Source organism: Lissotriton vulgaris, chromosome 1_1 (genome assembly GCF_964263255.1).
Source record: "Lissotriton vulgaris chromosome 1_1, aLisVul1.2, whole genome shotgun sequence".
NCBI classification, from domain to species: domain Eukaryota; kingdom Metazoa; phylum Chordata; class Amphibia; order Caudata; family Salamandridae; genus Lissotriton; species Lissotriton vulgaris.
Genome location: NC_141685.1, coordinates 2,022,002,219 through 2,022,015,681, shown reverse-complemented (window position 1 = coordinate 2,022,015,681; position 13,463 = coordinate 2,022,002,219). Strand labels below are relative to the sequence as shown.

Sequence of the window (13,463 nt, the reverse complement as noted above, 5' to 3'; positions counted from 1 at the left end):
AAAGATGAATGCTTTATTGATATAGTTTTTAGTTGTAGGTAAGTATCAAGCATAGAGTAGTACTGGGTAAAGAGTCCCACCAGGAGCAGCCTCCTTGCTGCCCAGCTCATCCTCTCAACTAACACTCCACACACAGGCATACCAGCATTCTATTACCTCACCACACATACCAACATTCCACAGTGACTGAGCAGCAAGGCAGAGAAGCAGGAAAGGTGCATTACAATAAAGACCAGCATACTACACACCATCCCCCTTTAATGAAACAGAAACAAAAAGAATTATGTAAGACGTAAGTATAGTAATAGCATAAATAAACACAGGAGTAAAATTGCCAAAACACATATAAAGACAAGTAAAGCATTAGAGGAAAATCATGAAATAAATCCATAAGAGTAAAAACATTGCATTAATTAACAAAAAAGACATAACACGCCTCTTCCCCTTTTTACGGAAAAACTGAAGAAAAGTAATAGTAAGTGCAAAACGCTAAACAATAAGTTCAATAAAAGATAGATCCTGCAACAAAGGTCTGAAGAAGAAACAGAAAAGATCAAGAAATTCACAAAAATTAGAAGAAAATGACAATATGTGCAGCAAAACTAAAACAAACCTAGAACAAAAACAAGAACTTGATATCAGGGTTACCAGCAAGACACACCAGTTGGCCAGACTAGCATGAAGATAAGCAGTGAATGTCAACCACTGAAAAGAATTAGCGCAACAATGAGAAGGACAAGAAAAAGCACTCCCACACGAGAGACACTAAGAAGGACTCTCTTACTCACACACACAAGGAAATGGTTGGTCGTCATCCAACACATAATCCCTGGAAAAGTAAATAAGAGAGAAGTAAAAAGAGGGGTAAAACTACACCCTGTTGGACTTTGAAAATAGGTCCAACATGACAGTAAAAAGGTGTGAAATCACGCACAGGTACCATGTGAAAAGGTGAAAAACACACAAAGTCAGAAAAAAATTGCAGTAGATCATACGCACAGTGGATGTGTAAATCCAGCACCGTAAAGTAAAATAACAAATAGAAACACTGGAGGTGATATTTTTACTCACAAATAAATGTAAATAAATGTAAATTGATACTTGTATAGCGCACTACTCACCCGCAAGGGTCTCAAGGCGCTTATACGAATACCGCTGTGGAACCCAGCCTGGCTTTCCCTGTGAGGCGGCCACTCCTGGGCACCCCCAAGGTGGAGGACAGGCATCCTTAGCGTTGTGGGGGCCGTTGTGGAGATTAAGCAAGCTATTGCCCAGAGTTGCAGAGTGGGACTCCATGATTGGAATAGGCACCGAGGCGAGAATTATCAAGTCCGTGGAATTTGAGCCCAAGACCCGCCGAGGCGGGGAATTGAACCCTGGTCCCGGGCTAGACCCCTTCATCAGGGTCTGCCGCTCTAACCATTGAGCCACACTTCTCCACACAAGTGAATATCACATAGCCAGTAGGAGACTATAACATATACTTTAATGAATGACAGTACCCTTACTAAAACTTGCAAACAAAGCACTCTAAGAAATCATGTAAAAACAAAATGGGTGACAAATCCACATACCGGTGGAAGGTCACATGGCCAAAAGGCTAGTACTACATAAACCTTGTAAAACAATATAGGTGACAAATCCACGTACGGATGGAAGGTCACATAGCCAAAAGGCTACTACAACATAAACTTTGTAAAACAATATAGGTGACAAATCCACATACCAGTGGAAAGCCACATAGCCAGAAGGCTATTACAACACAAACCTTTAACTAAACAAAGCACAGTAAATAGGCACAGGTGGAGACACTAAAGAGAATCTCTTTCAGAAACAGTGAAAAATCCCACCTATGAGAATAAACAAGATGTGCATTATAAAGAAGATAGAAGAAAATCTATGAAGTTGTTAGAGTACACAAATCTGAAAAGAAACACAACGTGACATGAGCACTAAACACCGGTGAGCGACTTCTCACCCGAAATGAGACACTGTAAATTAAAGTAACCTGTAGTAGGTGACGAATCCACACGCAAGGATTTGCGCGAACGTGAAAACTCACAAAGCAAAATGCTATCACCAATGATATCTCAACGTGCATAGTATGAAAGAAAAACGTTACCAGTAAAATCATCTGTAAATGCAAAATGATACAAAGAACATGGAATTAATAAAATGATGTAACATCATGAGAATCAGAGCAGTACTATATGAATTGAAATCAGCAATAACACAATGTTTCAAAAGAAAATGCAGTAATATACATTCCATGGCGGCTCTGAACTAAGACTGCAATGGAAACCCTTGCGTCTCTAAGTGCAGACAGCAGGAGAGGAAAAGAAACAAATGCCTCCAGAGAGCCGCAGGCTGCATAGCGTCTTTAAGTTAAAAACAGCAACAGGACAAGTGGAAGAATGAAGAAGAATGTCCCCCAACACAAAAGGATCCAACGTCGTTGAACCCACATATTATGCTGCTCATGTAAACACTGCATTATCCACCCGCTTCAAGTTGTTAAAACTTCATTACAGGATGCAAAACAACGTGGTTGGCAAAAACAAAGGAGGAGCAGGGAAGGCTGCGCGTGGTATTTGTAACACGAGCGTGAGACTTTTGAACCGCAACTAGGCAGTTGACCAACGCTTGTAAACTTGATGTCTCAGGTGAGACCATCAATGAAAGACAAAAGGAGACTAACCTTTCTTGTCATGTAGAATAAAATAGCGGTCTCGCACCTCAATTCTCGGAGATGCTGAAGTTGCCAGGAACAGCAAAGTGTTAAAAGGTTGCCCAAAATGAAAACTTGTAGAGAGCTCCGTCAATCTTGTGAAGCAGCAATAAATAGGCAGCAGAAATGACGGACGATTGCACAGGGATAAACAGGGACAAGGAGAAACAGCTGATGCTCGCAGGACAGGAACAGTTTTAAAAGATTGCAGAAGAGGCAGGCAGTAAAGCAGGAACTGGCATAGTTGTGTGCAAGCGGTGTCACAAGAAATGGTAGATAGCAGGTCAGAATGTTGGGCCAGCAGGTAGAAACTGGCACATTACAGTTGTGGGCGACTGATGGGAAGTCACTGGTGAGGCTCCAGGGTGCCAAGTTTCTTTAAAATCTGTAGCTTAAAGTTTCAGGAGGTTCCTGTAGTTACCTTGTAGCTTCTTCAGATTTTGACATTTGTAATCTGTGATTGGGTACACGTAGATTCTTTCCAGATCGTCGCCAAATGTAATAAGTCCATGTAGTTGAGGTGTAGTATAAAGTTAAATACTTTACTGATCACGTTCATAGTTGTAGGTAAGTATCAAGCATAGAGCAGTACAGGGTAAAGAGCGCCACCAGGAGCAGCCTCCTTGCGGCTCAGCCCATCCTCTCAACTGACACTCCACACACAGGCATACCAGCTTTCTATTACCTCACCACACAAATCCAACATTCCACAGTACATCCACACTGGCTGAGCAGCAAGGCAGAGAAGCAGGAAAGGCGCATTACAGTAAAGACCAGCATACTACATGTACTATTGTGTGTGTCTGTAAAACCTACCTTTTATCCCGAATTTTTAAACTGAAATTTGAACTTCTGTCCTGAATCGTGCCCCTTTGTCCTGAATTTTAACACTCACTGTCCTGAATTTGCATCTATGCCAGTTGGCCACCCTATTTATATGCTCAATGTTTACATGACTTGGTTTGCGCGCAGACCCTTACAGGCAAGCCAGATCCTTAGCACGGCTCTCCCTTTTAATTTCTTGGCTCTCTCACCTCTACTAAAAATATGAAATTTCCACTTTACACAGAAGCCTAAAACGTACACAAGGCACAGTCAACAAAAAAACGGATATCCCACACCCTTTTCGCCCACTCCCTCATGTCCTCCCACCATCCCCCCAAACGATCCTAAAACCAGGCTGCAAACAGGGGCCCCTGCCACGACTCTCACACCCTCTCTGGACAGTCATTTCCTCCTCCGTGGGAACTCACGGGTTGCGACAGTGCCCCTAAAAAGCCGCTTTCTGCCAGAGCCCGTTTATCTCCTGTCTCTCTCAGCCTAACAAGGACGGCGCCGCTGAACTTTGCCAGCCATCTGCTGCAGGGTGCAGCCGATCCCTGGTGTGTTTGTTATCACTTATCCCCAGCATGCGGAGCTTCCTGCCAAGCACTACATTTCGCAACTATCTAACCGCTGGACTCCTCAGTCACCGGCTCTAGTAACTAGGCTCTCACAGTTCAATATGTTTGGCATACAAGCGGCTGAACCATGCCTTCCGGAGCAACGGAGCAAAGTCTTCCGGTTCAGCACCGTTCTTTTCTGGGCGGGACATATTTTTTAACCAATCGCAGTGCTTTCTGTAGAATACAGCTAGAAAGACCATCTAGCACCTCTCATTAGCCTTTTCATACAGTTTCAACCCATCTTTCTAATGACCTCTAATACTTTTCGAGTATTTGTAGAAGCTAGTTAGCATCGGAGTCGAAGGAACGGGATTCGGATGTTTGAGTTCTTCTATTTGCCGATTGGAGGTAAGGGCCCACCTTCGGGAGCCTCACGCCGGTTTCGGGAAGCGTCCCATAAATAGGAGAGGTCGGCACCGAAAGAGCACAGCCGGTGCAATAAACGCGTTACCACTCTGTTCCCTTTCTTGCAGTTCCTTAGCTTCCCCCACTCTTTCTCAACTCTTTTTTTCTTTCTCTGTGTACACATATCCTCCTTACACCTCTTTTGCTGCCTTCATCTCTCGTCTCTCCTCAGTATTGTCTCCCGTACCTCGCTGAATATTTTTATCACTACTGCCCCCCAGTGTCTCCCTGCCATCCTGTGCTATTGAGCGCAACTAGACCCGAACTTCGGGAGGGGGGAGTGGCTAACATTGCCAGGCAGGGCGCCTTAGCACTGGTCACACACTGTGCAGCAGTCTTTTTTGGCGCCCCTCCCCCATTTCCTTCTGCTCCATGAATTCTCTCACTAGCACTCACCAACAATACACCTCATCTCTCTGTAGCACCTTTCTGACAAGCATTTCACTTTTTTCATAGCGCTATTCATAGTTTGCTCACACTCTTTTCTGTAATCTGCATAGTACACGTTATTTGTAGCAGGTCTGCTCTGTGTCTGTGGCAGAAGTGCCCATGTGTGTGCACAGTGAGTGGTGCAAAGGTGTGAGAATCTGGTAAGAGGAGTGACCGCTGTGTGAGTGAGGTGACCATATGAATTTGGGTGCGGATGTAAGTGCAGAGTGGGACGAATGAATGCATGGCTAGTGATGGGCTTGAGTGAAATTGCATATTGTTCAGTCAGAGGGACAGGGGAGTGAAGTGTCACATGAGTACAGGGTGAGCGTGAAAGTGAAGGGCGAAAATGAGGCGTGAGTTGTCAGAAAGCAGGATGCGTTCCCACACACTTGAAGTAACTCAGCATGTTATTGATGGTGGCGTAGTGTTTCGGATTTAAGTTAAACTAATGCTATTATGGCATTAATCAGGGATCTGTAGTGGAGGAAATAAATAATGTGCTAATCCTGCAACAAACTTCCAGTCTTATGATTAATGTTGCCAGCTCATTAGTTTGATGTCCCAGATGTACAAAAATAAAGTCACCTAAAGCGTATTTTCAGCACTTATGTGTGCCTACTTCGAACAGCAAATATAAGTAGAAAGCACTTACAATTATGTTCTAGGGCTGCCTGACTGATCCGTGACTTATAATTAAAGGGAACATTGACAGAAAAGTCACATTACACATGTATACATATTTTTTTATTTATAACCCTATTTATTGTTAAGACAAGGTCTTTCCAGGCTTTCTAAACACATGGCTGGCATTTTTCTTTTGGCAAACCTACTTTATATTCCTTTTCATGAAATGCATTCTCACAATATGGCAGCAAATGTAAAATACAAATGTAGGGAATAGGCAGAGTGTGGGCCCAGGGGTTACTGGAACTAGAAAAAACTAAACCTTGTTAACCAGTTTACAAAGATGTGTAAATATGCAAATGTTCTTTAACCTCATCGCTGCTATTGATATCTTCCCCCTGTGCTGGGCCCCAATGATAATGGGTGTGGTCATGACGGGAACATTCCGTCATCAGCACAGCTCAACCGTGTCTGATGACGGAATGGTTCCGTCACCAGCATCAAAGGGGTTAAAGACTCGGGGAAAACTCAGGCGTGCCGGAGATACTACTCCAGACACTGCCCAGCTGAGCTGACAGCAGCTCGAGCTGCAGCAACCCAAGCTGAGACACACAACAGGGGGGTGGGGTGAAATGGGGGGGGAGGGGGCTGAAGCCCTTTTAGCCCTATGGGCGTTGTGCGCCTGTGTGCTACCCATCTCAATATATCTCTCAGATTCTCACATGATGCCGAGGCATTACTTGCAATGACAAATTTAACATTTGAGTTGGTCTATGTGTAACTTATGAAGTTTAACATCATGGAATTCTGTAGAGTTAAAAAAAATACCTCATTGAATTCCGCGAACGAGTGGGAACAGGAACGTCATTGTGTGATTAAGCGCTGGAAGCGCGTTTCTTGTCTGCTTGAATGGCACTATGCGGTGCACTAGAGGGTGCAGCTTTTCGAGAAGATTTTACTGCCCCTCAAGTAGATTTTCTACTTGAGTGGCAGCTTTCTGACTGCAAACGGTTGCAACCTCCCACAACAGAGATTTCTCGCCGGGTGCCATCCTGACGACCAAACATTGAGGTGTTGATGCCAAATCCCACCCTCTAACTTACTGTTGGTGAGCCGTGCGCGAGAAAAAACTCAGGCCAAATTCTGGCAACTGCTGTGTGGCGAAGTGGCCAAAACGAAGTCGGCAGAGCAGAATATATTGCCTGACCCTACACATGAGGACCCCATGGTCAGCTGTTGCTCCTACCCCCTTAAGTGTCGGGGAGACATTTTCAGTTTTTCTTCAGAGGAGGGCAGAAGCACTTGTTGTGAAACGATAGGTATCATTACAGTCAAAGGCAAAAAAATCTTGTTAACCTATATGGTCATCAGTAAAGACTGTATTGACGTTTTTTCTAATATGCAAATTGGATAGTTCTCCAGTATTGCTTATATTTAGATTTATTTTGTAATAAAACTCTTTAACTTGTATTTGACCTAAAACTTAGGGGCCCATTAGCATGGCAGGCGGATTGCCATCGCCCGACTAGCTGTGGCGATCCGTCCACCAAAACACCCCGCCGGATGGGCTTTTACCCCACCACATTAGCATGGTGGGGGGTACTGCGGCGGACGGGAAAACCGCCTGCCACTTTTCCGCCAGTAGGCAATTGTCACGATTGCCTACTGGGTGGAAAAAGCCCATGTAATGGTGGCGGTGCCTTGCAGGCACCGCCATCCATACTAATATGTGGCATTTTCAATGCCTTTCCATGGTGGAGACTCCACCATGGAAAACCATGTGGATTTTGCTTTGGGGGGACTGCACTTGAGGGGTACCTATGGTACCCCCCAACATTGCCATCCACAAGGTGGCAGGAACCGCTCGGTGCCTGTCACGTTGTGCATGCCAATGCACAACATGCCTTTTCAACTTTGTGGCGGGTGCTGCTTAAAACACTGCCCGCACGATGTTGAATATGCGGGATGCGACCGCCAGGGTGGCGGTCGCATCCTAATTGACGATGCGGGACCGCTGCACCACATGTGGCCGGTCCCAGCACTGCTAGGGTGGCGGGCAGACATCAGTCCGCCGCCATCCTAATGGACCCCTTAGTTATTGAGTGGTCCCAATCACTATTGGATTTTACTCTGTTAAATTGTTGGGCTTGATGTTGTGGAGTGTGGTTACAGTTATCGTAAGATCAAGGGTGCTGGAGCTGAACCGCCGGATTACAATTTGAGGCGTTCAAAATATTGGGGTTCAGTTAATTTTCAGGGTTTGAACTCTCACAACTGTTGGTAGCATAGGATGGTTGCCTAAAACACCTCTCCTTAGTGGGGCTCCCCAAAAGACTATTCTGTGATTTTTAAGTTTTTAATGCCCAGACAGATGGAGAAAGGAATTTTTGATAATTTTGCCAACATTTCTCAAACTTAGCCTTCCGGAGAAGTGACTGGCTGTGCGTTCCTCAACAATTTGAAATGTAAGTATGAATATGGAGAATTGATTTTGTGACATCATGAGGTGGATTTCTGTTTCTGTTTCTGTTGTGAGTTGTTTGGGTGATTGTGGGTTCAATTGGTGGATTGATTACTTTTGTGCTAATGTATTAGTTATATTTATAAACACATTTGAGGTCCTATAGAATTGGTTTGGCTATTGAATTAGTTGAAATCCAAGATCTCGAGATATACTGATTTCTGTAATTGTGGTGTGTAGAGCGAGGTGTTGCTTACACTTTAAGTATTCTGAACTAACAAATTTATTTTCTAGGTATGTGCCCAATTTGAATTTGTGAACTTTGCTCTTATTCACAGAGCAAACACATTGACTATTGTAGATTACCACCGGACGGGTGTCTTGCTAAGTGGGTTTGAAGTACTCTGTAGATTGTTTTTGATTTTTCACGTTTGATTTTAAGTCTTGGTCTTATTTTGAAGTTACATTGTTTACGACTAAATTGTTTTACCTAGTTTATTGACATTTTTCTTCCTTTCTAGGGTGAACAGACCCTTATTTAGTTATTTGGGTTCAAAGAGGTTTTATGATTGTTTTCCGGTTCACAGTTAAGTCCTGCTGTAATTGGTTAAATAACCATGGAGTCATGCTGAGATTGATGCGGCATCATCAGAAAGAAGTGCTCTGATTGGTTGGTTGCTGGCAAAGCCGAGCTATGGTAGGTTGACCCTGGCTCGAGGTTTATGTTGAATTTTATACCCATAGGGGCAGGCCAGGCCTAAGTCCACCTCCGATCCCGGAAGTGTCCAGGTTTCCGTCATGAAAAGGACGTCTAAGCAATGAGAGTCAATCAATAGCTGGATCTCCACAGAGTGTTTGGGTAGGGTGGTGATAGGTGGCGATAGAACGACTGAATAATGCTTGGGTAGGCTTAGGTGGGTACCTTTTTGGATGTGAGTCGGAAATCCGCTCGTGTCTCCTGTATCCCCCGGGGATGAGCAGTCTTGAGGCTATGTAGTCTGGGAAGGGGGGGTGAGAGGAGTCGTCAGCAATAAGGTCCTTAACATTTATGTTTCGGACTTAGCGAGGGTAATAAAATCCTATGGAATCGCCCTCACAACCTATGCTGACGATACACAATTGGTGCTATCTGTACACAGCGATGGTACATCAGTTGCAGCAAATTTTCAAGAGGGAATGCGGGCAATCAGTTCCTAGATGTCATCAAACTGTCTCAAATTAAACTCTGACAAAACTGAGGTGATGACATTCGGGAAACTGGAACCTGTTTGGTCCCCCCAATGGTGGCCACCCGAGATGGGAGCTCCACCTCAACCTGTCACTAAGGTTCGTAACCTTGGAGTCGTGTTTGACAATAAATTGACTTTTCATCATCATGTCAACTCCGTGGTCTCCTCATCCTTTTACATCCTGAAAAAGATCAAAAAACTGCTGCCGTACCTCCCCTCATCAGCTGGCAAGACCCTAATCACACCTTGGTCTTTTCCAGAACAGATTACTGCAATGCCCTTCTTTTGAATGCCCAGGAAAAAGTCCTTAACAGACTGCAGCTAGTCCAGAATGCCTCGGCTAGAATTTTACTAGGCGTCCCCAAGATCACATCCATTTCCCCGTACATTCGCCAGCCGCACTGGCTCCCAGTCAGGAGTCGGACAAAATTTAAGGCACTATGCATTGCATATAAAGCCATCAACAACTTAGGCCCACAGTTTCTTAAAAATGCCCTTTGTCCACTCGAACATTCAAGAACACTACGTTCGTCTTCAGCTCATCTGCTCAAAGTCTCACGTACAAAAAGGGCCAACTGGGGTGACAGATGTTTCACGATTTCCACAGCCAAACTCTGGAACACATTACCCCTCTACATTAAAATGGCTCCCACGCTCATCAGCTTTAGGAAAAAAATAAAAACCTGTTATTTTTCATTATAATTTTCTGCCACAGCTACGGTTCACTATTCTGAGCGCCGAGACACCCCCGGGTATTTGCGCGCTATAAAAATTGCATAAACATAAACAGTGTGAACATGGTGTCCCGGGCCCATGCAATGGGGCGCTTGTGAAGTTGCCGGGCCTCTTCCCAATATAACTTCAAACCTTGCCTGGCCTCTTCCCAATATAACTTCAAACCTTTCCCCTGCAAACAAGACTTGCCACAATACTCTTTGTGCAATACAAGCGCTCTTTTCAGTGGAATCGCACAACTCCACCCAATCAAGTACTTTATGTTGAGGAACCCACATGTGGGTGGTGTCCCACCACCTCTACTACAGAGAGGAGTTGGGACGCCACCCACATGTGGGTCCCTCTGTATACAGTACTTGATTGGGTGGAGTTGTGTGTAGTACTCTGAAAGTTCTTATTTTTATCATAAGGTCTGCCGGCCAGCTGATCTGTCAAGCCAGACTAAAAAAGGTGAAAGAGCATGCTCTACTTCCATTCTGTTGGGTGCTGTAATCTTTGTGGCTCATCTCACATTCACAGATATGTTCTTTAATATATTCAATTTATTAATGCCACAATATCTTTTCTCGTTTTCTTTTAAGTTAAAGCTCATACTTTAAAATTATTTTATGTTTTCATTGAAGAGTTTTGTATTAAAAGAGCCGTATGCGGATACTTTTTCTTAAGAAAATATATGATCAGAGTTCCTCTGTAATGTTTGTGTCAAGTGCATAACTAAAGTAAAGACTCCCAAAGATCACCATTTGAGTATTGCATAGTAATTTGAACTAACCACGTTTCACTGGAACATCACACACTTTTTTTTGTATTCTGTTTATGAAAGAGGACAGGGTACATCACAATTCATATAATTCAATTGTCATTATCTGATACATGGTTTAAACTGTGAACACATCACCACTTTCCCATTTCCTTATCCATTTCTATAACCTTAAGTCTCGCCTTCAATGGGGGTCATCCCATAGGCCTGATCTGTGCTGTGTTCCCCCTCCCTGGTTCCCACATAGATTCCCACAGTGAGTGTTCCACCTGCCCCAGACCTGTTCCCACTTCTTAGGGCAGCCCTTTGGCTTCGTATACTGTTTTTTTCTGCTACCATTCACCAATCAAGATTCCCCATCCAGTCACATAATTTCGGTATATCTGGTGCTCCTCATTTTTTGGCAATATTGCGCTTAGCGATAACCAGTCTCAGTATTACCCAGCTTTTGTCCTGTTCATTAAGATCAGTAGGTCCCCATACATTCAGAAGACACCATTTCGGGGTGGGGGTCATTTCCACTCCGGCAATCTCGCTCAGTTTTTGGGCTATGGCCACCCAGTACTGCTGTATGCCGGGACTTTTTCATCATGTGTGATAGTATGTTCCTTCTTAGCCACAACCCCTCCTGCAGGAGGTGTCTTCTCCTCTGCCCATTTTAGCCATGCTCCGACCAGAGAAATACACTCTATGGAGTACTTTCAGTTTTATTATCCTAAGTTGACTTCATATGGCTCCTTCTCTCTGGAACATTAATGCGTCTTGCTATGCTTCATCATTCAGGTTGCCTATATCATTTGCCATCGGACTGGGAGCCCAGTGAGTGGGTCTGGGGAATCGTTAACCAATTTTTGATATTTCAGGGAAATTGCCTTACTGCCCATGTGGTCTATCAGGACTCTGTCTTCAAGTGGGTAAGACTTTGGGATCTCTGTACCCCTGGGGATCGCTGCCATCAATGCATGTTTGATCTGTATATAGCGAAACGTTTTATTATTGGACAATTTATATTCTTGCTCAGGTGTTGTGAAAGATCTCCCGTCTCCCCCTGTCCATAGTTCGCCCACATGGGATATACCCATTAGATCCCATTTATCAAAGCCAAAGAATCTCCTCTTGGTTCCCAACCTTTCTGCTTCCCATAATGGGGTGTACTGTGTTATTTTGTTACTCCACCCCAAGTGTTTTTGGATCATGTTCCAAAGTCGGACTGAAGTCTTCGTAGGGCCCGTTAGTAATAAATGTCGGGGGAGGTGTAGAGTGCTTTTGTGTATCCCCTATTACCTAGCACATATCTATTCATCTGGTAAGCGGGCTCATTTGGGGATTGATATATGCATTGATTGATGGCTACTTTTGGCCTCCCAGTCGTATTTCCGTATGTCGGGTAATGCAATACCCCCATAGTACCACCCCAGGACTAATTTCCGAAATGCCATCCTCGGGAGCTTCCCGTACCATAGTAATAACCTTTTTTTCACTTTCTATCGCCTGGAAGTTTTTGGAGGGCACTGGATAAGGTGTATTCTGTCGGATATGGAAAAACCGGGGGAGCGCCATCATTTTAAAGAGTGTGGTTCTCCCTAGTAGGGAGAGGGGCAGTTCATCAAACGAGTTTTTGAACTTCAGTAGGAGGGCAACGTCCTTAATACAAGGAGCGAGGATAGGGTAAGTGCAGCAGCAGAAATGCAAGGTTCACATACACACACAGAACAGGTACAACATAGGTAGCAAAAGTGTACACTTCTACACACCTACAGAACATGAGGAACAGTGCAGACTCCCGTCACATTCACAAACTGGTTTCAGCAGACCGCATTAGCGCAAACCTCTTTCCGTCTGCATATGCGCGCAAAAGAAAAATTATGTTTGTGATGCGCAAATGTTTTTTTTTCTGCAGCATAGAGGTGAAACTGCATATAAAATGGGTGTGTGATGGAGTGCTTCTGATCTTGCTGTAGCGGACCCACTGCCCTTGCTGTATGTTGCTATGGACGGAAACAAATTGTGACTAACAGACCAATGGATCAAGAACCCCACCAAAAGCGTTAATGGGTATGGGCAGGTATGCATTTTTAAATCAGTAGTCTGGAGAGACAGCTAAAGTTGTCTTAAAGGCTAGACCAAAAAAAATAAACAAGCATTTGCAATGCAATAGGTCTCTCATTATTAAAATTTGAGCTAATGGCATTGCTAAATAATGCAACACCAATAGCTCAAACTTTAATAATGCGAGACCTATTGCATTGCAAATGCTTGTTCTATCAGTCAAGCGCTAATCGGGTCCTGAGTAGATTATCGTAATGTTCTCTTTCTGGGCCTGACATTTTATTCATTCCACAAAGTTGCACAGCTCGTCGTCTTGGATTTCTGCGCGCAAATCTTTGGCCAGCTGAGATCTCTGCACTGGCTTCCAGTGGACAAGTGCATTGTTTTCAAAACCATTGAATTTGCAGTAAAGCACTATACTGCCATAGTCCTGCTTTTTAATACGTGCAAGTTCTCATGGTGTAAACCCACCAGAACGCCATGATGTTTATCAGCTAATTTACTGCAAATCTGTCAATTAAGGAAAGTTCGTCACGGAGGGCACATCTTTTGCTTTCCCTATTGCCACCCTCTAGAATTCATCAAATTCAAAACA

General features: G+C 44.0%; 1 protein-coding gene across 1 annotated transcript in view; it reads left to right on the top strand.

The window, feature by feature from the left end:
• Positions 1-4,315: 4,315 nt before the first annotated feature.
• FGFR1OP2 (FGFR1 oncogene partner 2) overlaps positions 4,316-13,463 on the top strand; it is a 218,762-nt gene continuing 209,614 nt past the window's right edge. Inside the window, exon 1 of the mRNA XM_086920213.1 lies at positions 4,316-4,521. Coding sequence (XP_086776339.1) covers positions 4,491-4,521 — 31 coding nt within the window. The 5' untranslated portion in view covers positions 4,316-4,490. The remainder of the gene's footprint in view (positions 4,522-13,463) is intronic.